The sequence below is a fragment of the Rhodamnia argentea genome, chromosome 6 (assembly GCF_020921035.1).
Source record: "Rhodamnia argentea isolate NSW1041297 chromosome 6, ASM2092103v1, whole genome shotgun sequence".
NCBI classification, from domain to species: Eukaryota; Viridiplantae; Streptophyta; class Magnoliopsida; order Myrtales; family Myrtaceae; genus Rhodamnia; species Rhodamnia argentea.
In genome coordinates, this window is record NC_063155.1 from 3,252,451 (window position 1) to 3,279,072 (window position 26,622).

The following is a 26,622-nucleotide window of genomic DNA, read 5'->3' on the forward strand; positions in this document are numbered from 1 at the left end:
TTATACTTCCCAAAGTTCTCTTAAGAAAAACATCGGAAGAGAAGAAAATAATTGGGGCATCTCACGTTTATCGAATCGGAAGTCAAACCGTCTTTAATTCCAAGTCGGAAATGCCAAATTGAATGAGTTCAACATATGAGGACAATAAAAATATGCCTGAATTGTGCTGAAATGTCGAAGTAATTGAAGGTTCAAACACATAAAGATGCTCATGACGCTAAAGGGTAATGGTGAACTCAAACGCCCGAAACATTGAGACTCCTTGCGAATGCGGGATGAAACCAATGTAAGGGAGACCAAGTCTAAGCTTGGACACCTAATTTTCTCTTCCTGCGGGATGCTTTATTAACACGAGGTTCTTCTCTCAATGACCTAAATCCAGAGGAAAAAGGGTTCACACTCTCTCGGCTTGTAGGTCCTCACCAATTTGATAAATGCATTTGGCCTTTCTTAACCAGCGGCTCGAATTTTAGACCTTCAATGCTAGCTTCGAGCAAAGAAGAACTTCAGCCTCTAGGGTGGGCTCCCATAAAATTGTAGTTTCGGCAAGTAATGAGGTCACGATGTATGGGTCCATGTTTGAGGCGGGACGCCTGTCTTCCAAGTAACCTATAAATCATTTAAAGCCATTGATTAGCTGAGCAAGGAAGGTGAACTTTCTATGTTTTATCAATATTTAGAAATAATGAAGCATTCCAAAAAGTTTTCGAGGCATTGAAAGAACTGATGTTGATACCGGCATATAAGCAAAGCTTTGTAGCGAGCATCGGATATGTCTTGGCCAAATGACTTATCGGCCCCTACACCACACACAACAATAAGGCCCCTATGTTGACATAAAGCCGCATATCACAATACAAATATTCTCATTAACTTAAGCCTATAATCCAACTATATATAGGGAAATTCATTCACAAGATCTCACCTGGGCACCTGGATATCCTCCAACGAGCCAACCCAACCGCCATTGAACATTTGTCTGCAGCGAGGTGTGCTCTTGCTCAATCCCATGTCTAATGTGAACATTTAGCCAGGTCATGAACTTGTCCATTTCAAAAATCTCTAATTCATGATAAAAACTCAAATCTTTTTGGATCTACTACCATGAAACTTCATTGACGGCCTTTGGAGTTACCGAAAATTTCAGCAACCCAGCACGTTTGTTCCTTGTGATCGGCTAGCCGCCTAGTGCATATGATTGGCAAATAACCCGCAGACAAACAATAAATATCCGTAAATTAATTGAAACGTCTCTTTCGATTAACTTGTTCGGATGATCTTATGGATGAACAATTTTTTACAACACAACATTTCTTTCATATATGATTTACCAAGATATTGTTGCCACCTTGGAAAGGATCCTTGGAAATTGCTTGAGGGCGCTTAAAACATCGAGAACTTGATGGAATGTTGTGCAGGTAACTATAGCAAGACAGTTTTGGGTTTGTGCCATCTTACTATGACATCACTTCACAACCTTGACCAAGACTTGATCCATCATAGTTCCCCCCGGGAAGTTCAAACAGGTGTTCAACGGGTCTAGTGATTATCTGATGGAAAAACACAACATATTTTATTGTCGCCATTCATACCCTTGATTTGCTGCATAGATCTATTGTCACGCCCCGACTCTCGAGCCCGCGACATCCCTACCAAATCGCCACGAGGTCACGAAGGATAACGTCCCAGGCGCATTATCGACCTACGAAATTACGGCGCATGCGGAACGTGCAATTCTCCCGGACAAATAAAACAGCGGGATAGCATATCGGGAAATACATACCAAGGAAAATAGTCAAAAGTAACATCCACAGTTACAAGACGGTAGATGAGTCTTAATCCTACCGAGCTACGTAAATACATACAACCCCATACTTCGGGGCGGCTCACTAAGACCTCAAAAGGTTACTAGGTCGGATAAGGTTAACTTCTCATCTACTCTAAAAGACTACCCTCAACCTGGCCTTGGTATCCGCAAAGCTCCATCACTTGGGACCCGAAAGTGGTTCCCACAACGGGGTGAGATATAAATCTCGGTGAATCAAGCCTAAGCTCGGTTAGGACACCGATTCACCTAAAACATCCTAACCACGAGGATTATAACACCACGATATAACCATATATCCAACAATCATATCACATGGCAATAATCATCCACATGCATACTTACCGGCCTTCAGCCACACATAATGCAATGCTTGACTCCACTCAACAGCCACATCGGACAACCATCCGAACACGCATCACACTCACAAGTATGCACTGGACACCACACAAGTCCATTTATTAACGATGATCGCGCCCTTGGCGCCACGGTGATGAGGATCCACGCGACCGGCGTGATCGACTCTCACAACTAATGCGATCCCGCATTCTTCCCGGCGAGACAAGGCCACGTTCCTTTTCCCTCTCGGCAACGGCTACTACAAGCAAGTGTATCCAAGTGCACCTCGCACGGCACGGCAAGTAGGCATCCCTATACGGGGCTTCGGTCCATCACAAGCCGCGACCGGCATCCGATAATCCCTTAAAACCGTACGTACCATACGGGGCATGAATTATCGTGCTTCCGGCAAGTCGTGTGGTTCCATAAAAATGGTACGGTGTGTACTATGAGTACAAGACGAACTTGCCAGGAAAACCCATCATCGTTCCGTCATATGACCATACAGCACACCCGACACATCAATCAATTTAATCTCTTTGATTTAGGCCGGATGCTCACACAAACGTGCTCAAAGACTCGGCCCTAAGGCCATTTTCATGCTAAAATATGTCTTTGATCTTGCACACGGTCATATGCATATGCGAGACTACCGAATAGACACCGCAAAGATACACAGAACAATTAATTCCCAAGCGGACGCCAACTCACTCAACGAGCATCCAGGATACTCAAATCAACATTTCAACGTGGCGATCCGCCCAAACAAAGTCATCAATTCAACACGAATAAACCCATTCGATTAGGCCACATAAAGGCTCAATTTCGTGCCAGAGTCATTAATTAGCCGGTTTGATTTAAAATCGCCAATCGATCGCTCGTCCTTAACCTATCGCTCACTCGCGATCAAATCACAACATACGATCAAATTCATTTAACAACAATTAGCCACAACAATTCTAATTTAATCGATTATGGCCATTTACCCTAAACCGGGTTTCTAACTAATCCGACCATAATCAAATCTACCTAAATGTCATACCGACTAACTAACTAATTCTAGGCGCAATTAGCGCCCTAACCAAGGATTAGGGTCAACTCACGGTTTTAACTAGCTCGGGCGGTCTCAACTCGAGCGGCGGTGACACGAACTCGGCCCCACCCGCGACGATTATTGGCGATCTTTGAAAATTCCTCGGCACGAACTTTGAGACCGGTGTCGAAAAATACTGTTCATCGCGGAGTTACTGTTCACGGCCGGGCGGCGGCACTATTCACGCCGGGGTACTATTCACGAGCACTGTTCACCGATCACTGTTCACCCGGTACTGTTCACTGACACTGTTCGCGAAATACTGTTCACCCGAACACTGTTCACGGCACTGTTCACCCGAACGGAAAATCTTGGCTCCACGCTCTCGGGACGACGACGAGGCTGCGATTCCGGTGGCGGAACACCCGGATCTAGTGGGTCTCGGGCGAGGAACAAAGGAGGCCGAGGTGAGGGGGCTCGATCGGCGTCGGGTGAGGTCTCGGGTCCTCGGATCTCGCGGCTTGAGCGATGGTGGCGGCTCACGGTGGGACGGTCGACGACGACGCGGTGCGGTGGAGGAGCGGCGTGAAGCTACGAGGCCGAGAGGGAGGGATGAAGTCGCGGGGTCTCGGCGATTCGGCCGTCGCGGCGTCCAGCTTGGTTGCTGGTGGGGCGGCGACGCAAGGCGGAGCTGCGGTGGTGGCTGGTGGGCGACGAAGTGGCGCGGCGATGGAGTTGGCCGGGCGAAGCAGCTGCAGCTTCGGTTCTTGGTGGGGGCGTCGCACAGAAACCAGAGAAGAAGAGGAAGAAGAAAGTGAACAGGAGGAGGGGGGTGGTCTGGTCGCAAAAGGAGAAGAAGAAGAAGAAGAAAAGGAAAAGTCAAGTGGGGGAAAAAGGGGTCTGATCACACGGCAGAAAGAAAGGAAAAAGGGGGAAAGAAAGGGAGAGAGAGAGAGAGATCACGTGGGAGGTGGGGGAGGAAAAAGGAAGAGAGAGAAGATGATGGTGATGGGTTGGTGAAGACTTGACCAAAGGGGCCCACCATGGATTTGAATAAATTTTGTCTCACGTGCATTATTGGTGGGGCAAAATGGTAATTCGATAACTCGAGACTGATCGGATTTTTGGCTCAATCGGTAGAAAATAAATTTGGATTTCTACGGACTAGGGTTGGTCCGGGAAAAGGTCTAGGCGCGACGAATAAAAATCCTAAGTCGCGATGACCACGATTTCGAGACCCAATCGAAATCGAACGACAAATCGGGAAACGTCCAAAAATCGTCACTTACGTCCTTTTGATCCGAAATTTTATACCAACTAGAATTCCACAATAATCCTTTTTATTGAACTCGGTCTCTTAACAAACTACGAAATTCCAGGGCGTCACAACTCTCCCCACCTTAGGAAATTTCGTCCTCGAAATTAAGCCTCTGCACAACCTCGAAAAGATAAGGATACCGCCGTCTCGTAACATCTCCGCCTCTTGCCATCTAACACTCACTTCATTCTAATCCATATCTCAACTTAGCACGCAATTGCCGCGATGCGACCATCAATATACGTGTCAGATTCAAGCCCACGATTCTCAATTACCCACCCGCCACAATTCCATATCAACCATTTGTCTAGATAAGTTAAACTGTCCAATTCCGGGAATTCAACCTAAGTTGCCACCCTTTGAACTTGCTGTTCACCCCAACTCTTAATTGCCCTATAGAAATCAGCTATTCTTACCTATCGATCGACATTCCTCAACCGGCAAAACGTATGAAGTTGTTACTATTTTATTTTATTTTTTTTTTCCTACCGGACTCAATTACATTCTACAACGTATCACCTCGCGTCCGATTAATCCTTCCAGATCGGCCATCCACCTGCGGATGGTAGATCGTATCAAACTGCAGCTTCGTTTCCAATGTAGCCTACGGACTCTTCCCAAAAAGTGGTAGTGAACCTGGAATCGCGATTTGAAGCGATCAACACTAGCACTCCATAAGGACGTACTATCTGTAGTGCATATAGCTCAACATATCTGTCCAAAGTAAAACCTTTTCGCGCTACTACAAAATGAGCAGACTTCGTCAATTTATCCATTACAATCCAAATCAAATAATTTCCCTTTGACTTCTTGGCAAGCCCATGACACTTCCATCATAATACGCTCCCAACTTCACTCTAAGATTCCCAATGGCTGCAGCAGATGCCCGGACTTACAATATTGCACTTTGACTTACCAGTATGTCTAACGCTTCATTACGTTTTTGGCTACGTCGCCCATCAAATCAATCCACTAAAAGCATTGCCACAGATTTTTATATATATTCGTGCTAACAAGACCGATACTATAGCTACTACGATTGATTTCTGACAAGATTTTCGCCTTAACCAAAACAAGACCCTCATGGTCATTAACTCAAGAATTTACATGGCCTTATTACGCTTCCGTTGCGCACCCCGGTCACGTGCCTTTCTTAATTGCCACATATCGCAATTTTAATCTTATTCTAGGCCATCACCATTCCTAATAACTCATTTATTTATCTAGAACACCTTGTTGTATCCTCCACTCTTAGCTTGCCATCACGAAATTTTCATTGCTCGTTCCCACGGCCTCCATTCCACGTATTTGCCTAAAGTCCCATTGGTTACAGTCCTTAAACAAGATCCACTCCGTCGCGACCTTATTGGGTTGCTGGTTAACTAGCTCATATGGATCTCAAATCATTCTTAGGCTACTCCGATCACATAGCACGGGGTTCTCTCTCCGATTCACATGCGGAGGCATAATAGACCTTTACCAATACCCCCAAGCATAAAAGTATTACTTATTTGAGATATCTCGATCTACTCATAATCTTTCGTCCATTATTCAAAATATACTACTATGCACCTTCAAACATATTTTCACTTTGAGAACCAACTTTAAACAGGTGAAGTGCATGATCGTCCTCACTACCCATCAAATATCGCTTGACTTCACTTCGATCTTTATCAATCTGGACTTCTTAACTCCACAGGCGATCATCCCATCTCAAGCTCCATTGCCTAGTTTCAACCTATAACTTCATGTCTGATCGCGGTCTAAACAACTCTCATATGTATTCAATCACGCCGGCCATTGGTCCAAACGTTGGTCGTTCACTTTTTTTTGTGAATCTTTTCTCATCAATCAGGGCCGTCAATAAATTCGACAACTTAAACCATCAAAGTGTTACACCAATTCGGACCTGTAATCCGCAATTATCAATCACCATATTTTTTTTTTTTTTGGTTGATCGGGAACATCGACAAAGTTAGTGACTTAAACCACCAAGTTGCCACACAATTTCAAACCTATAGTCTACGATATCGGTCACCACAATTCCATATCGGCAATCACTCCCAAAGGCTAATCATCGAACTCTAATGATTTAAAGCCAAATCTTCGCTTTCTGAAATTATTGCCCAATTTATCGTCGACCACAATATTACATCCTCAAGTTTAGTCATTGGCAATTCAAGATTACGGTCATACAATCTAACTAACTATTTGTCCAAGCATTCCTTGTTCGCTTCCCGAACCTCACATTGTCAATTAATTAGGGCCTTTACACAACAATCAGTATCTAAAATAATCAGAAACCAACACAATTTCAAACCTATGACCCTCCAAAATTACTCCTCGAACTTCACATCCAGCGCCATTGATAGGTCATTCCTATCTCGACTTATCGTTCATAGCTAACTCATTAAACCTCAAGCATATTCATCGGTTCCACCCTATGCATAACATTTCCAGTTCTCGTTTGATTCTTTGCTACTCTCCACCTTGTCGCTATTCATAGCCATCGATAAAAGTCGATAACTAGAACCATTAGCATATCATACCAATCCAAACTTATATAATCCACCAACACTAGTCGCCTCACTCCAAACTTCATCATCACAAGTTAAGCTTGTTAATAAGTCCTTTCCATTTCAACTTATTGTCCTTCTTCAGGATTGCATCAAGGGCATGGTTACTACAGATAACTTTTCCACAAAATGTCCGTACTAATCTGCTAGACCCAAGAAACTTCGAACTCCTATCACCCTCGACAGCCTCGGCAAATCCGTGACCGCTCTTATCTTAGACGGATCCATAGTTATCCCTTCATCAGAAACCATGTAGTCTAGGAATGACACACGAGCCGACCGTAACTCGTACTTATTGAACTTAGCATACAACCGGTATTCTCTATGGATACTCAAGACCGTCCTCGAAGGTCACTCCCGATTCCCTTAATTCCTCAAGTACACCAAGGTATCGTCTACGAACACCATCACCGACTAATCCAAGTATTCCTTAATCACTCCTTTCGTCAAATCCACAATGCAGCAAGGGCACTTGTCGGATCCAATAGCGTCATGGGGAGCTCCTAACGTCCATAACGCATTCTAGATGGAGCTTTTAGTATATCCCATTTCTTAATCCTCACTAATGATATTGCATTCGTAGCTCAATCTTGAGAAACATCGAAGCTCCTTGTAGTTGGTCTAGTACATCATCTATTTCCAACAACGAATACACGTTCTTGTTCATCACTTGGTTAAGGGATTTGTAGTCGACGCATAATCCCAATTATCCATTTTTTTTTTTTTTTTTTTTTGCGAACACACGGGTGCTCCCTACGATTGGGCATTGGAGTGGATAAGTCCTTTATCTACACTTCATACATCCGCATTTAAGCCCTCAAGCTCCGACAACACCATCCTATAAAGTGCCTTAAAGATCGGCTCCACCCCAGGGGTCAACTCTACCATAAACTCTGTTTTCCTTGTTTTGGTAGTACCTTGGCGATTCTTGAGAAAAGACGTCCAAAAATCCACATTAACTACGGACGCTAAGTAACCTCGACGACCACTATTCGGCAGACGAATCGCCTCAAGCGACGAAGCTAACAAAGTTGAGGTTCCTCCTCGATTACCATCAAACTCAAAACTAATCCCACTCAACGGGTTAAACCACCTCGCCTTTTGACAACATCCACCGTAGCTCTCGGACAATCCACACTAGCCGTTATCGTAAACCAAATTTCCCCTGCACAATCGAATCTATCTTCTCCACCCGACCACGTATAATCAACTTACACTCATAACATCATACCACAGATACTACCATATCCTTTAGCGACGTTGAAGTCCCGAAGATCGATCTCGATAGTTCCAAACTTAACTCAACCGGTTTAGCAAACTACTCAACCAACGGGTACCTTACGATGCCCTGTTCACCCCAAAACATTAATGAAAACTCAAGCATACAGCCTTAAAACTTAAGTTGCAAACACATGCATAGAATTTTCAATCTTACTAACTATCCCAAATCCCAACGCTCCTTATCACTCCAAACCAATGACCGGATGGATCAGGCCGACCTTGCTCTGATACCACCTTGGGCGGGGATGTCACGCCCCGACTCTCGAGCCCGCGACATCCCTACCAAATCGCCACGAGGTCACGAAGGATAACGTCCCGGGCGCGTTATCGACCTACGAAATTACGGCGCATGCGGAACGTGCAATTCTCCCGGACAAATAAAACGACGGGATAGCATATCGGGAAATACATACCAAGGAAAATAGTCAAAAGTAACATCCACAGTTACAAGACAGTAGATGAGTCTTAATCCTACCGAGCTACAGAAATACATACAACCCCATACTTCGGGGCGGCTCACTAAGACCTCAAAAGGTTACTAGGTCGGATAAGGTTAACTTCTCATCTACTCTAAAAGACTACCCTCAACCTGGCCTTGGTATCCGCAAAGCTCCATCACTTGGGACCCGAAAGTGGTTCCCACAACGGGGTGAGATATAAATCTCGGTGAATCAAGCCTAAGCTCGGTTAGGACACCGATTCACCTAAAACATCCTAACCACGAGGATTATAACACCACGATATAACCATATATCCAACAATCATATCACATGGCAATAATCATCCACATGCATACTTACCGACCTTCACCCACACATAATGCAATGCTTGACTCCACTCAATGCCACATCGAGACAACCATCCGAACACGCATCACACTCACAAGTATGCACCTTGGACACCACACAAGTCCATTTATTAACGATGATCGCGCCCTTGGCGCCACGGTGATGAGGATCCACGCGACCGGCGTGATCGACTCTCACAACTAATGCGATCCCGCATTCTTCCGGGCAGACCGGCTACGTTCCTTTTCCCTCTCGGCAACGGCTACTACAAGCAGGTGTATCCAAGTGCACCCCGCACGGCACGGCAAGTAGGCATCCCTATACGGGGCTTCGGTCCATCACAAGCTGCGACCGGCATCCGATAATCCCTTAAAACCGTACGTACCATACGGGGCATGAATTATCGTGCTTACGGCAAGTCGTGTGGTTCCATAAAAATGGTACGGTGTGTACTATGAGTACAAGACGAACTTGCCAGGAAAACCCATCATCGTTCCGTCATATGACCATACAGCACACCCGACACATCAATCAATTTAATCTCTTTGATTTAGGCCGGATGCTCACACAAACGTGCTCAAAGACTCGGCCCTAAGGCCATTTTCATGCTAAAATATGTCTTTGATCTTGCACACGGTCATATGCATATGCAGACTACCGAATAGACACCGCAAAGATACACAGAACAATTAATTCCCAAGCGGACGCTAACTCACTCAACGAGCATCCAGGATACTCAAATCAACATTTCAACGTGGCGATCCGCCCAAACAAAGTCATCAATTCAACACGAATAAACCCATTCGATTAGGCCACATAAAGGCTCAATTTCGTGCCAGAGTCATTAATTAGCCAGTTTGATTTAAAATCGCCAATCGATCGCTCGTCCTTAACCTATCGCTCACTCGCGATCAAATCACAACATACAGTCAAATTCATTTAACAACAATTAGCCACAACAATTCTAATTTAATCGATTATGGCCATTTACCCTAAACCGGGTTTCTAACTAATCCGACCATAATCAAATCTACCTAAATGTCATACCGACTAACTAACTAATTCTAGGCGCAATTAGCGCCCTAACCAAGGATTAGGGTCAACTCACAGTTTTAACTAGCTCGGGCGGTCTCAACTCGAGCGGCGGTGACACGAACTCGGCCCCACCCGCGACGATTATTGGCGATCTTTGAAAATTCCTCGGCACGAACTTTGAGACCGGTGTCGAAAAATACTGTTCATCGCCGGAGTTACTGTTCACGGCCGGGCGGCGGCACTATTCACGCCGGGGTACTATTCACGAGCACTGTTCACCGATCACTGTTCACCCGGTACTGTTCACTGACACTGTTCGCGAAATACTGTTCACCCGAACACTGTTCACGGCACTGTTCACCCGAACGGAAAATCTTGGCTCCACGCTCTCGGGACGACGACGAGGCTGCGATTCCGGTGGCGGAACACCCGGATCTAGTGGGTCTCGGGCGAGGAACAAAGGAGGCCGAGGTGAGGGGGCTCGATCAGCGTCGGGTGAGGTCTCGGGTCCTCGGATCTCGCGGCTTGAGCGATGGTGGCGGCTCACGGTGGGACGGTCGACGACGACGCGGTGCGGTGGAGGAGCGGCGTGAAGCTACGAGGCCGAGAGGGAGGGATGAAGTCGCGGGGTCTCGGCGATTCGGCCGTCGCGGCGTCCAGCTTGGTTGCTGGTGGGGCGGCGACGCAAGGCGGAGCTGCGGTGGTGGCTGGTGGGCGACGAAGTGGCGCGGCGATGGAGTTGGCCGGGCGAAGCAGCTGCAGCTTCGGTTCTTGGTGGGGGGCGTCGCACAGAAACCAGAGAAGAAGAGGAAGAAGAAAGTGAACAGGAGGAGGGGGGTGGTCTGGTCGCAAAAGGAGAAGAAGAAGAAGAAGAAAAGGAAAAGTCAAGTGGGGGAAAAAGGGGTCTGATCACACGGCAGAAAGAAAGGAAAAAGGGGGAAAGAAAGGGAGAGAGAGAGAGAGATCACGTGGGAGGTGGGGGAGGAAAAAGGAAGAGAGAGAAGATGATGGTGATGGGTTGGTGAAGACTTGACCAAAGGGGCCCACCATGGATTTGAATAAATTTTGTCTCACGTGCATTATTGGTGGGGCAAAATGGTAATTCGATAACTCGGGACTGATCGGATTTTTGGCTCAATCGGTAGAAAATAAATTTGGATTTCTACGGACTAGGGTTGGTCCGGGAAAAGGTCTAGGCGCGACGAATAAAAATCCTAAGTCGCGATGACCACGATTTCGAGACCCAATCGAAATCGAACGACAAATCGGGAAACGTCCAAAAATCGTCACTTACGTCCTTTTGATCCGAAATTTTATACCAACTAGAATTCCACAATAATCCTTTTTATTGAACTCGGTCTCTTAACAAACTACGAAATTCCAGGGCGTCACATCTATGCCGGAACTTCCAATCCTGTCTCATAGACAAACTAACATCAAAGTGTGAAACAAGATATGCTAATGCGTAAATTGAAAAAGGAAAAAAGGTGTCACTAGTTGAATGTGCATAAAACATGTGACGTACTTATTATGATGGTAGATTGAAGAAAAAAAGGAAACTTATAATCTCGGTACATAATAGTCCTGGTGTTGTTCATCTTTACGTGCGCTACCCTCAAAAGTTTTTAGGCATCAAAACATACCGAACATATTCTGCAATTATCTTATCGGTGTAGGGCGTGACGTCCATGTTGAGAAGACTCTCGAGCCCGCAATAGTATTGTTCTCGGACTTCAGAGCATACACCCCGAACTTAGAAAAGCTCTTGGGGTTTACACTCTTCTTCTGTTTTAGCAAGACGTAAGTCCCAACTGTTCTTTGCCGCGGGAAGGCGGTCGGTGAGTTCTTTGTGATCCTCATCCGGCATTGTGTCATCGGCCACAAAATCTATGCCATTTCTGCCTAGTCTGAAAATTGAAGCAGTGTGAGAAACTGACTTACCTACTGAAACAAAAGAATGGACTGGGTACTTCAAAGAAAGTCGCTCTTTAGCAAGTGCCACCACAGAAAGTACGAAGTTGCATTTTCAAGTAGGAAAAACTAACATATTTGAAGCACAAATAGGGAGTTTCCCTAAGGACGCTACCACATTCTCCTTGAAAAGTAAACTAAAAGCAGTGGCATAACTACACTTCTCCTTTTAGAACCATTTCATTCAGCAACCATGTTATTCTGATATTTCTTACAAGGGATGATCAACTCATGAATCCCGACAGTGCACCTAATTCGTTCCTCTCGCAATCAAAAGGAGAATAATTGCAAAAAAAATATCCATGAGATATTGCCCTGGTAGAGCAAGACTACAAAACTCAGCAATAATCAATATGACCAAATTGAAGTCATAGGACCGGAGAAATCGATTCTACACACCTGTAATAGTACCGTTCTCGGACTTCAAACCATATACCTTGAAACTCGGAAAAGCTCTTGGTGTTTCCACTCCTCTCCTGTTTTAGCAAGAGAGAAGTCCCATGTGTTTGCTATCATGGGATTGGCGATCGATGAGTTCTTTGTGATCCTCATCCCGCATTCCGTCGGTGGTGCCAAAATCTGCGCTATTTTTGCCTAGTCTGAAAATTAAAGCGGCGTGAGTAATAGACATATCAAATCGAAACAAAGTACCCGAGAGCTTAAGTCTCATGGAAGATAATTGAAACGACGAGCTCTATCTGTAGACTTGGCCTTCCGGTGTGCATGGGAGTTTAGTTTCGAATAGATAAACGAATGGGATCGGGTCACTTGGCTCACGAGCCAGACAAATTGAAAAATTCTCCCGAAGCACGAACAGTTCAAAATCAAGAACCTCAAAAGCATTAACCATGCTGAACTCGGCGTACATCGTCCTCTCTCCATTACCAAGCGAGAAGGAAGCAGAAAATGTAGAATTCCGTAAGCAGAGAGAGAGAGAGAGAGAGAGAGGAGACGCACCAGTCAAAAAGGCATTTGGGGAGGAAGCGTGTACTCGTGTAATAAAGGCCTCTCGAGAGAGATCTCTCAAGCAATGGCTATGACAAGATTTTTCGAAGAAGAAGAAGAAGAAGAGAAGGGTGTCTGCAAAATCGTAAAAAATCATGTCCCCCAAATCGAATCACAAATCGAGAATTATTCATGTGAAAATAAATCTAGGGAAACAAGGTCCCACATACCTTCGTTACCCAAGAGATATGTGGGGGATGATCAACTTCGTGAATCTTGATTGACAAGTGCCACCGATTAAATCACATTGAAGCGGTTTCTTCACTCACGAACACGGCAGAGAAGAAGAAGAAGCCGAGACGAGAGTGAATTACAAGAGAAATCGAGTCTACATGAGAAGAAGTAGGGGAGGAATTATAAGCGATGTGTCCCCCAATCGAATCACCAGTCAAAAAGGCATTTGGGGAGGGACAACAAAAATGCGTGTAATAATCAGAATTAGGTCTCGCGAGAGAGTTGTCTCTCTCAAGCAAATCGAATCACATACCTTCTTCATATTAATTTATGTGAATGTCGGGGATATGAGCAATCTTGTACCAGTCCTCGCCTCCATCTCTTTTGCACCTCTCCTCCAATTCCGGGTGGCAACCGACGATGTATAGGTGAGTAAGGGATGCAAGCCTTCGAATCCCTCCGGGTAATGACGTCAGCGAGGGGCACCTTCTGATGTCAAGCCGTTGAAGTGATTGAAGGTCCCCGATCTGCTCCGGCAATTCCTTCAAATGGTCGCGACTCCAAATATGAAGACACTCGAGATTGCTGGCCCGTAGAAGCCACTGCGGGAGAGATTCGAGTTTTGGAAGTCCATCGAGGAACACGGAGCGAAGACTATGAAGAAGGCCTCCATCCAAGATGATGATGTTGCCGCTTTCTTCTTTCGATAAATCCAGCTCCTCACAATTCAAGATTGAGAGATCCACGAGACTAGATAGATGTCTCATTCCGAGTGATGAAAGGGAAGTCAACCGTGGACACCCCATGATGCTAAGCTTTTCGAGTGAGGTGAGACTTTTCAAACACTCCTCGGGCAAACATTCTAGAAACTCCATGTCAATGATACCTAGAGTCTTCAACTTGTTAAGGCCAACAATCTGATTTATCAATCTTTGGGTGGGCGTTACACGCCTTAGCTCCTCAAGATGTGGAGTTCGTGGCATGGCTTCCAATTTCTCACAGCCATCGATCACTAATCTCAATAGACTAGGAAATGATGTCGTTGTTAAAGTGAATGAATGGTCTGACTCGATGCACTCCAATTCACCCATCTCATAAATCTCAAAAGTCCGGAGGCGAGGTAGTTGGCCTAATTGGGGGAGCCGTCTACATCTTGTGCATTTACTTAAGCGTAACTCAACTAAATTTGAAAAGGAAGACATAAGGCTATTGTTCAACATCCACCATGGAAACCTCTCACCTTTATATCCAATGATCGCCAACTTCTCTAGATTTGAATGCGGCTGCAGTCCATCTAATAGCGCTTCATCTCTATCCTTGATTATCACGTCATCAACATCGAAATTGCCCCACTCAAGTGTCAAAGATTCCGGAGAACGCTTCCCCGTCAAGTTCGCGGCCGCGGATTCCGCTCTTGCATCGGTCACGCTTCCCAGATTTTCAATGCGAAGGCTTCCCCGGATGTTGTTAAGCCCATTTAGCTCCCCAAGTCCGCAATAATTCTTAGCAAGAGCTTTATCTTTGGGCAAAATGAAGCGCGTTAGCATATGCAGAGAGCTCAATTGCCCTAGTTGCCGTGGCACATAACTAAGTTTCTGACAACCATCTATATCTAGATTCTGAAGGCTAACTAGCTTCCCTATATCCCTTGGCAATTCTTCAAGGGATCCACAACTGTAGAGAATAAGCGTTTGCAAATTCTGCAATCTCGTAATAGCATTAGGAAGCCTTTTGAGTTCATCATTGTGAGAGAGATCGAGGTACGTGAGATGCTTCAACTTGCCAATGGACCTTGGCAACTTCTCGAAATTTGTTGTATGGAGATCCAAGATGCGCAACCTCTTGAAACTTTGAATGAGTTGGCATAGATCTGCTTCACTCATTGATTCTCGTTCTATTTCCCAATATCCACGAGAAGACAGAAATGTTCTTAGTGCACCTGCTTTCAAGCATGAGATTGGAAGTTTACCCATCAAATTGGAAGATATATTATGAGATATATGACGAGTTCTCTCATGTATGGATTTCCTATCATCCCATGCCACCCAACACTCGGTCCCCGCAACTGAGCGTGCTAGATCATGCATCAAATCATGCATCTTGCATGTCTCCTTATTCGTGTATGGATCTTCTTTAAAATCTTGAAAGAAGTTACTGCAAAGTAGATCCATGAAATATACATTAGCAATGTCTTCTAAACGCTGACTTCTATTTGATGGTTGGATAAATCCTTCTGCCACCCAAAGATTGACCAGTGTCTGCTTGTTCATCACATAATCTTTGGGAAACAATGAACAAAATGCGAAACACTGTTTCAAATGTGAAGGAAGATGGTCATAACTTAGCCTAAGAGTAGAATTTATGCAATCTTCCTTCTGAGACACTTTTGGGAGCTCATAATCTTTAAAATCTAACCATTCCTGTTTAGATTTCTTAAAGAATAGTAAACTCCCAACGGTTCGAACAACCAATGGAACCCCATAGCACTTTCTAGCTATCTCTGGGGCGATAGCTCGCTTTTCAGGATCATGTCTCCCCTCTTCTTTTCGACAAGCAATTTGCATCAATAAATCAACAGATGCACTTTCCGATAAGTCTCCGAGAAGATGTGGCGAAGTAGTGCCGGTGATCTCCGCAACCGAATGCAAGCGTGTAGTTATAAGGACCTTGCTTCCTTTAGCGCCTCCCACCAATAAGTCTTTCAAGTCCCGCCATTTTTCTGGGTCTTCCTCCCACAAGTCGTCTAAAACTAAGAGATATCTCTTTCCCTCAATTTTCGCCCTCAGCTCACTTTGCAACTGATCCATTGCAGCCTCACTAGGCGGTTTCTTCTTCGCAGAGGCTACGATATTTGTGACTAACTTTTTCATGTCAAAGTCATTAGAGACACAAACCCACATTTTCAAGTGGAAATGTTTGCTTACCATCTCATCATTATAGACACATTGAGCAAGTGTTGTTTTTCCAAGCCCACCAATGCCAACTATTGGAAGGATGGAAACATTTTCTTTCACGTCTAAATCCAGTAAAAACTCCCTAACCCTCCCCTTATCGTCATCTCTTCCTTTAATATCCACCTCACGTACAAATGAATGTGTCTCCTCTCTCTTCCTCCACTCTCTCTCTACTCGCGAATCCACAACGTGCTCGTCCAAGTGGAATTGCCTACCAGCGTTAATGGATTCTATTCTTTCCCTCACTGCTTTTATTTCGCTACTCATCTTCAATTTAAACGCAAGCTGGTTTGAACTGGAGAAAAACGTCCTTACCTCCTTCATCATTTCTTTGTGGCCCCGCAGCTCTCGTCGCTTGGCTTCTATATTGAATTCTTCAAGCACGTCCTCCGCATCATATAAAGCGTCTTTCATGTTGTCAAGCCAGCCTTGGATTTGGTGATTCTGGTAGGATTGCCGCTCTGCATCCTCCAGTACATTCCGAAGCGTGGAGACAGTGTCCTTGAGCTTCGCAAGCTCACGCTTGACGCCCCACAAATTTCCAACCTTTTCTAGCGCTCGAGGAACCAGAAAATCAACGATCTTTCCGGCAATGCCAAAGATGACAGCTTCCGCCATTTTGCTCTCTATCTCTCTCTTTTTTGCTCTCTCTCCCTTTCTGGATCGCAAGACATTACTCCAGTCGTTCCAAGGCTGGACATATAAGGCCGGAAAAAGAAATTCCCGACAAATCTAATTTTCAACATCTTTGACCCACTTGAGTAGTTGAAGATAAGAATTCTCGTCACAGGGGACCCACCAAGGTTGCACTGTTCTTTGAAGCCCAACTTTTTGTCTCCAAATGTTGAGCGCTTCTTTTCTTAGTCTCACAATTTTAATAATACGTAAATTTTTTGGCACGTACTTTTGTATACGGTTTTTCATAAATTTTAAAATATGCTTTTGCTGAAGCATGCCCTGCTTTTCACGTGTCATTATCACACGGAGCATCTAAGTGAAAAAAAGAACGATTTTAAGCATGGGATTGACATAACACGACGCCTAAGCATAGTAATTACCGCGTGACTGACGTAGCCATAAAGCAACTTAACTCGACCTTCGTTAACTATTAATCATCACTTTTTTTTTAACTTTTTCTTGAGCTTCCGCGCCACGTATCTGTTCATCCTCTTTCTAGGTGTTTTCAAGATGGAAACACTCTCCATATTAGAAGCAAAATATTAATGTGTCAATAGTCAATTACCTCATTATAGAAAACTTAACATAGACACCCTAAACTCAACTATTATACAAAAACCCTCTTAAAGATATTTAGAAATATTTAAATGACGTATATGGAAAAAATTGTTAAAAAAAGTTCTAAACCTATTGCACTTTTGTCAATTCAATTTTATACCTTTTAATTTTATCGATTCAGTCCTAAACATTTTATATATGTACCAATTCAGTCCTAAATCTTTTTTTTATGTCAATTTAGTTCTAAACATTTTGCATTTTTGGGAATTCAGTCCATTTGGAAACCTTGGCCGGCCGACGTTGACATATGTAACACATTCATATAAGAAATCCGTCAAGATGGTGCAAATCATACATTGAAATTTTCAAGCCTAACACTTGTATTATGTTAAACACGCCAAAGGAATAATAGATTGACAACGATAATGCAAATTTACCGGGGATGACATAAACATGCAAGACCAACTTAGGGATAACTAATATTGCAAGGAATGAAACTTTATAATGATATAGTCCGACCATTAACCTCAATTCTGTCTTACTTTCTCATTTTCATACAATACATATTAACTAACAATGATCTCTTCAATGGACCCGTCATTTTGATTTTAATTTTTCAATTTTTTTCGTCTAAAGCCGGCAAGGGCCACCGATTGACTCTTGCCGATCACCGGCGAGGGCCAGTCGACTTTCAAAGACCACAGGTGAGGCTCGACGACCATTTCCGGATTTTGTAAAAAGGAAAATAAAAAATTAAAAGTAAAAACATTAGAAATTTTTTTTCATGACTCACTAACATAGATAACTTATTTATGATCCATTCAAAATTCATTTAGGACTCATTAAGTTGTTAAGTACTCCATTATGACCAACTTAAGCTTATTTTTAAAATTTAAAGCAACCAATTTATTATCTCTACCCTTAAATATAAGTTAAAATATAAGGTCTGGATCTATTTTGCCACCTTTACTCTTCAATAATGCTCCCGATGACAGTTTACATCGTCTTTAGTATCTCTATCTCTCCATCTGTCTCTCTCTGTGGATGGGAAGATATTAGTCTAGTGGTTCCAAGGCCAGATAATTAAAATGTAACAAAAAAAATAAATTTCCAACCATAATTCCAAAATCTATTTAATTGTAAGTAGCACATGTTATACTCCATAGTCTTATAATTGTAGCTCACATTTTTTTATAATGATTTTAACATATAACTGCAATTGCCAAGGGGATAATTGCTTATATCCATAACTAGATAAATTTAACATAATCGTCATATAACAATAGATTCCAATAACGAATCAATGTAACAATTGTTACCTTAACCTAATTGCAAATTAAAAATCATAATTCATGCATTAGAACTTTTAGTGTAGTCAAGTTTGATTTCGTTGTGTAGCCATGAACTATCACTTAGTGATATACGTAACCTTTATTAATAATGATAGTTAATCTTAGTCAAACCAATCTTATTCTTTTTTTTTTTGTCGAAAAAAAATACCATATATATATATTGTTGGATGAACCCTAACACCAAACACAAAGCAGGTGAGTGGGAATTAGATGCTACTTAGAGTTTTCAAGAACAAGCTTCATGCCATCCGTAAAACGGCATTTGTTCCCATCAATCTTTTGATCTTACCGTACATGTACCAAGAGGCAGGTGAGTGGGAATTAGATGCTACTTAGCGTTCATTTGTCAAGAATAAGATTCATGCCATCTGTAAAATGGCTTCTTCCCATCAATCTTGTGATTGGCTTACAAGATTGATTGATTTTACAAAAATAAAAAATAAAAATCCCGAGAACAATTTTCATTAAAATTTTCACGAGAACTTTTTTCACTAACAGGACAGAAGGTTTAATATTCTAAAAAAATTCCAACTTTAGGTTTAATCTCAATCTCGTCCCGAATTTCTTTTTGTGAAAAAAGAAAATTTCAAACTTTGTCTCTAGTCTCAAATTTGCCCACGAGTCAATAAAACGCAGCCAGTTTCTCTATAATTATCAACCTCGGGGTCAGACATCAATAGCTTCACCTTTGTATGGAAAGACAATAGCGACCTAATGTTGATAATTTTTGAAGAAATCAATGGCACTTTTTGGATGCGTTGGTAGATTTAGGACTAGAGCGAAAAATTGAGGATTTTTTTTAGATGAAAAAAAATTTGGGGGAAAATTGAGATTGAACCTCAAATTACGAATTTTTTTAAGGAAACTTTAGTCAATGAATTGCGAGTGGACCCAAATTAGCCCTAGGACATAATGTGAATCTTGAATCTTTCTATCTACCCCCTACAGTGAAATATTCAAATTTACACTCCAAAATATCGGCAATTGTCTGATCTTCCAAAGAATCTCGCTATGGCTAAGTTGTTTTAAAATAATTACACTCACCGTGACACATTTTCTATGTGACAGAGGGTAAATGCGTCATATAAATACTAGTTTAGAATTTTTGTGTTACTAACAAAAAAGATTACGAAATGTGTGACAGCGAGCGTACTTTGAAATTTATGTTGACTTATGTCTTAGATTAAATAACAAGGCTAGAAATGATGGAGTTTTGTGATAACTCGACTCAACCATTAAGCCGCACTCTACCTAACTTTTCGATACTTGATATAATTCGAGTATATATTTTTTTGAAAAAAAGATATATATAAATTATTTTTGTGAAAATTTTACATGCTTCGGGCCGAAAAATTGTAAAAGTAATTTTGAAATAAGGTTTATTCAATTAAACATATAAGGTTTTGTTGATGTTTGTGAAAGCGTACAGTTTGAAATCCACCATAGGGTGGATCATATCATTGTCCGTCGATTTGAAGTGCCATCTTTTCCCCTTTTCCCCTTTTCCTCTTTATCTTACTTTTTCTATTTTCCAAAAGACAACCCGAAAAAAATGTGAGATAATGCGTTGATGACTAAGTAGTATCGATACCGACACGAGACATCATACGATACGCCGACACGTCATTCTAAAAAATAGAAAATTTCAATACGTTGGAATACGTTATATGTTAGATATATATTTATATATAATAAATTATTATTTTTATGATTTTTTCAATTAAATTAATTTGATACAAAAGATTGTCTTATCAACGCATGTAGTCTACTTGCAAGATTGATGGACAGAAACTCTGCACGACTCGTGAGCTTCAAATAGATCTTACTCTTTCTTTGAGCGAGCTTAGAAATGGACAGATCTCGATCTTCAAGTGTGTCCTGGAAGTTTTGAGTTCAACAACTAAAGAGGTCCTTCAAAGCTCATTCGCAAGAAAGATAAGTGAACAATATGAAAGGGAAAATCATACAGTTCAACGGGTCCTGTAGGATAAAAAAAAACGGTTCGACTTTGCCGGCTGGTAGACAGAATTTGTACTGTTCAGCTCGTCAAAAGTTCAGCTACATAATCCTGAGTGCAGATAGGACTACAGAACTCATGCTTCCTTTCCTGAGCAAGGATTGAGTAGGACATTGGCCAAAGTACGGAAATGCAAATCAACGCTACTCTCCTCTATGGATAAGCATGTGTTAGGGTTTGAGGGAGAGAGACAAATAGAAGATTTTGAAGAGATTTATCATAATTCGATTCGTAACGATCGCACAGATAATAGAAGAAAAATAGACGACGCACGGTTTACCCAAACTCACCCCAGAATGGGGCTACGTCCCGCAAAGAGATTTCACTATAATTTTTTATTTATAGTCGCACAACTCGTTACAATGATCAGCAAAAAACGAGCAAATATATATATGCCATAAACGGGCCCAAAACCTAATTTATCCGAAACCCTTTTAATCCCTCAACAAATAGGCTAACTTAAACAAAAGTCCAAATCCGTTGAGGTTTGGGGGCACTCGCCACCGAATCCCCGCCCACTCACCGACGAGCGGGGCAGCTGTCCACTCACAGGGGAGCGGAACCCTCGCCCGCTAACCCGACAGCGGGACATCCGTGTCGGGGGCAGCGCATTCCATACGCAGGGTTTACATGTCGTCATATCATACTTCGGTTACTCTAAGCTCACGTGGGCGTGCCCGATGTGAGAAACAAGGGTCTTCGAAATATTTGCCAACTTCAACAGATTCGTGAGTATCACGTTGATGGTGAGGGTGAGAGACCAACATCAAATCTCTTTAAAAAGCCAAAAATGAGACCTAGAGGCTTACAAGTTGAAGGGAAAAGTCTCACATTACCTGGCTAGTGAGGATATCAAGTATGATGGCTTTTTAAAATTCCAAGGGTGAGACATGAATGTTTACTTCTCTTGGCTGTTTGGCTAAGTTGAACTTTAGTACAGATAATTTTTTTAGTGAAAGGGCTTTCCATAGTAGCTTGCTATTGAGGTTTTTCTAGTGTCGCCTTTGGCTTGGCGAATTTAGTTTATTTTTTTCTTAAACAAACATCCGTCACGCATGTCGATTGTGTGTCCCTTGAGTTGTCCACGTGCCAGATGCGTGTCGGTGTCCGACACCGACTCGCACGCCCTATACACGTGTCGGTGCTTCATAGGTTGGTGAATCAGAGCCACAACTTTTCAACCCAGTTGGCAGACGAAATAATAATAGCCTTCCACTCACAAAGGCTGCCGACCATCTTCTTGCAGCAGCACAGAGAATGCCACAACGGTGTTCAGTAGGCCATATCAGGTTATGCTTGATGATAAAATGTTACATTTATATGCTAACAGCAACCATAATAAAACCAATCACTCGATTAGAAGAAGGGGAAGGACCATCATGAAGCAGAGAGTTCCTTTCAGTCTAAATAAAGTAGATAGCCTTATTCCAAGGAAAGCTCTGGTAGAGTTTTCAAAGAAACCTGCGGAAATTCAATGTCCCCTCGTCCAATGGCCCAGATAGCGTCACAGAGAAAGGACGTGTCCTCAAACTCTCTCTCGTCTTATAGAAAGAGCACTCGAAGGAAAGACGACGCCTACATTGAAAAAGAAGCATCACATATAAAACAAACGTAGCTTGTACGAAAACATCGGCCATCTATCGACATTAAGCATGTCGTTCAATCTCAGTGATAATTAAAATGTAAAAAAAAAAAAAAAAGAATTCAATCATAATTCGAAAATCTATATAATTGTAAGTAGCACATGGTATACTTCTTAGTCTTATAATTGTAGCCCATAATTTTTTATTTTATTTTAACATATAACTGCAATTGCCAAAGGGATAACTACTAGTATCTGTAACTAGCTAAAATTATCATAATCGTCGTGTGACAATTGTTACCTTAAGCTAACTGCAAATTAAAAATTGTAATTCATGCATTAGAACTTTTAGTATAATCAAGTTTGATTTCATCGTGTAGCTATGAATTGTCACTAAATGATGTACACAACCTTTACTGATTTTGAACAAAAAAATAAACCTTTTTCGATAATGACAGTTAATCTTAGTCTGACCAGTCTTATTCAAGTACCGATATCTTATCATTTAAAACTAAAAATTACCACTACAAAATTAATATTTTGTAATATCTATTGATGGATGACCTACCACCAAGCACAAGGCAGCTGAGTGGGAACTAGATGCTACTTTGGTCCGAGGTCCGAAATCGAACCATCACTATTTTACCGAGGACAATATTCACGCCATCTGTAAAATGGTTTGTTCCCATCAATCTTGTGATTGGCTCATAAGATTGATTGATTTTACATATGTATATAGGCAGGTGAGAGGGAATTAGATGCTCCTGGGAGTTATCTTGCCAAGAACAAGATTCATGCCATCTATAAAATGGTTTGTTCCCGTCAATCTTGTGATTGGCTCATAAGATTGATTGATTTTACATATGTATATGGGCAGGTGAGAGGAATTAGATGCTCCTGGGAGTTATCTTGCCAAGAACAAGATTCATGCCATCTATAAAATGGTTTGTTCCCATCAATCTTGTGATTGGCTCATAAGATTGATTGATTTTACATATGTATATGGGCAGGTGAGTGGGAACTAGATGCTACTTTGGTCCGAGGTCTGAAATCGAACCATCACTATTTTACCAAGGACAATATTCACGCCATCCGTAAAATGGTTTGTTCCCATCAATCTTGTGATTGGGTCATAAGATTGATTGATTTTACATATGTATATAGGCAGGTGAGAGGGAATTAGATGCTCCTGGGAGTTATCTTGCCAAGAACAAGATTCATGCCATCTATAAAATGGTTTGTTCCCATCAATCTTGTGATTGGCTCATAAGATTGATTGATTTTACATATGTATATGGGCAGGTGAGTGGGAACTAGATGCTACTTTGGTCCGAGGTCTGAAATCGAACCATCACTATTTTACCAAGGACAATATTCACGCCATCTGTAAAATGGTTTGTTCCCATCAATCTTGTGATTGGGTCATAAGATTGATTGATTTTACATATGTATATAGGCAGGTGAGAGGGAATTAGATGCTCCTGGGAGTTATCTTGCCAAGAACAAGATTCATGCCATCTATAAAATGGTTTGTTCCCATCAATCTTGTGATTGGCTCATAAGATTGATTGATTTTACATATGTATATGGGCAGGTGAGAGGAATTAGATGCTCCTGGGCGTTATCTTGCCAAGAACAAGATTCATGCCATCTGTAAAATGGTTTGTTCCCATCAATCTCGTGATTGGCTTACAAGAAAGTTCAGAAGATCTAATTTCTTAAAAATTTCAAACTTTAGATCTAATCTTTATTCTATCCCGTGAACATTTTTTTTTTGTTCACTACAATCTCAAATCTGCCTAGGAGTCCAAAAATCGCAACAAGTTTCCTAAAATTATCAATCTCAGGTCCAGTTAGAGGTCCATTAACATAATTTTTTCTTCATCAACACCTTTGTATAGAATAATAGTAGCCTCACGATGTTGATAATCTTCAAGAAGTCAATGGTGACTTTTTGGACACGTTGACAGATTTAGGATTAGAGTGAAAATTGAGGAATTTTTTTACATGAAAAAAAGTTCAATGCAAAATTGAAATTGAACCGAGGACAGATGGCGAACCTTGAGTCTATCTATCTACCCCTCCTAATGTGAAATATTCAAATTACAGCCGAAAATAGCAGCAATTGTTTGAATTAGCCTTCGATTAATTTTGAAATGTAGGATGAAATTTCACAAAGTAACTACGTAATTATTTGGCTTACACGAAAAAAATTGGGAAGAGCAATTGTTTCTAGAAACAAAAATTTTGTGCAGTTATCAAACATTTTTTTGGTTTCAAGAACAAAAATTTTGGGCAATTATCACACATGTTCTGATTCTTTAAAACTCATCTAGAGAACAAAATTAGAAAAAATCATTTTAATTAGAACCACTTTTTGGGAGCAGAATGGTTACCATACGGGCCCCTAACTGAAAAGTGAGAAATGATGGAGTTTAGTCATTTTAATCACAAATGACAATAATAGCTGAATTTTCTTAGCGCTTGTTTGTTTTGAGATTTCAAAACGCAAAAACTGGTTTACTTTTCTGTTACAATATAAAATATTATTCAAGTATTTTTTTTTTTTTTGAAAAAAATATGTACATTACGTTTTTGGAAATTTAACATGTTTTAGGCTGAAAGATTGTAAAAGTGATTTCCAAATAAGATTAATTTAAGTAGTGTCACTCTTAGGTTCAACAGACCAAGTACTTTGGTCCTTTAACACGATATTATTTGGTTGTCACTAAGCTTTGCCAGATATTAAAGGAAGTTCTAGGTGTATGATAATGCAATGCGCCTCTCAGAATGCCACTTATTTGCAGCAAATCATCGCAATAAGTTCAGTCATTTCTGACGATTAGGCTTCAACCCAGAACTCCCTTGAAACTGCCGAAGGAGATTTAACATTTATAGAAAAGAAGCGTTGTCACCTTTGACGAAGATCATAAGATGACAATAAAGCTTAGATGAATTAACTCGATTTGGGAAACAAATTACGCCCGACATAAGAGCCGGGCCGGGCCTGAGATTGTCCATTGATCACCTCTACTCTGTAACTTACCCATAGCTATTGAAACTCCTCCGGCACGGCGCATGTAGCGGCAACCATAATAGTCAGAGTTGTTGATATTAAAATAGGATTTTGATATAGCTGAAAGTCTTTCCAGATTAAGAAGGGAATTTTTTTTGCCAATTAACCTATTTCGTGTAATTCACTATGTAAGGAGCTGCAAATTTTTGACTTGATGAGTCTCTAGATTTAATATTTTTGTTTTGCATCTCTTCGGGGAGTTCTTCGTTCCACAGCTCCTATAGTATTGGGGTTCCGTACATTATTCTTACTTATCTTTGTTAACTTTTTGATGCTTTGTGTTGATCTCTTTATCTTGCCTTCCTATTTCGATTAGTATATCTTCATTTTAATTACTTAAGTGCACTCTGAGATCCAAATCAATACAATCATTGCATGGACACTTAATGGATTCGTACTTTAGAACACATAATTTGACAAAAGACCGCATGTGACACTTAGTTGATAATCAATCAAGTTAAAGTACCGAATGTCACTCGTTAGATAAAGTGGTGTAAACAAGTCCATGGATTTAAATATCTGGTGCATAGGGAATAAGATATTATCACATGTTTCATTTGGCTCCTAGCCATTCCAATAGGCAAGTGGCAACTCCAAAAGTAAAAATAATTTTCTTAATTAATTGAGTAAATCAAGTTGTGATTAATAAGACTTGGGAAAGTTCGCGCCAAGCGCGAGCAATGCCTCGCATTCGCACCAGCTTGGCAATCCCATCAAACCTCCTTGGAGTTCCTTTCGGGAGGGTCATGACAACATTCAAGTTGCCGGTTATACTTTGTTCAATCAAAATTATTAGAAATTTACCAGCAATTTTATTAATCTATTAATTGCAGAAAATTTTGCGGATTTTCCCTCAACCGAACCTGGAATCACCGAAGAAGTCCACCCGGCATATCTTCTCACTCACATGTCTACGGACCCGCTCCTCGAATTTTGCTATCTGCTAGATACGACATGATTGATAAGTTGGCATTTGTATCATTGTTAATTATTCGTACTATTGTTGAATAAGACGGTTGAATCGGTGTGAAGAGATGAAAAGAAAAAGAACCTGAGTAAC

At 41.7% G+C, this 26,622-nt stretch overlaps 2 protein-coding genes across 4 annotated transcripts in view; both read right to left on the reverse strand.

Moving 5' to 3' along the window:
• The window catches only part of LOC115744916 (glutamine synthetase leaf isozyme, chloroplastic), a 645,880-nt gene that overhangs the window by 217,846 nt on the left and 401,412 nt on the right, over nucleotides 1-26,622 (reverse strand). For 2 of the 3 annotated variants that reach the window (XM_048280189.1, XM_048280188.1), the window contains exon 13: nucleotides 213-609. The exons of the other annotated variant lie outside the window; for it this stretch is intronic. In XM_048280189.1, coding sequence (XP_048136146.1) covers nucleotides 470-609 — 140 coding nt within the window. In that variant the 3' untranslated portion in view covers nucleotides 213-469. Of the gene's footprint in view, nucleotides 1-212; nucleotides 610-26,622 lie in introns of those variants that run through there. 3 annotated transcript variants of the gene reach the window in all.
• Nucleotides 8,511-16,917, reverse strand: LOC115748514 (putative disease resistance protein RGA4). The gene is made up of 2 exons (XM_048279948.1): nucleotides 15,021-16,917; nucleotides 8,511-8,521 (listed from the first exon to the last, which is right to left on the reverse strand). The coding sequence occupies exons 1-2, from the start codon at nucleotides 16,915-16,917 to the stop codon at nucleotides 8,517-8,519; spliced, it is 1,902 nt and encodes a 633-aa protein (XP_048135905.1). The 3' UTR covers nucleotides 8,511-8,516.

Bases quoted from the DNA above. Each gene is read 5' to 3' on its own strand.
- LOC115748514 (XM_048279948.1), bottom strand. From the start codon at position 16,917: ATGGCGGAAGCTGTCATCTTTGGCATTGCCGGAAAGATCGTTGATTTT.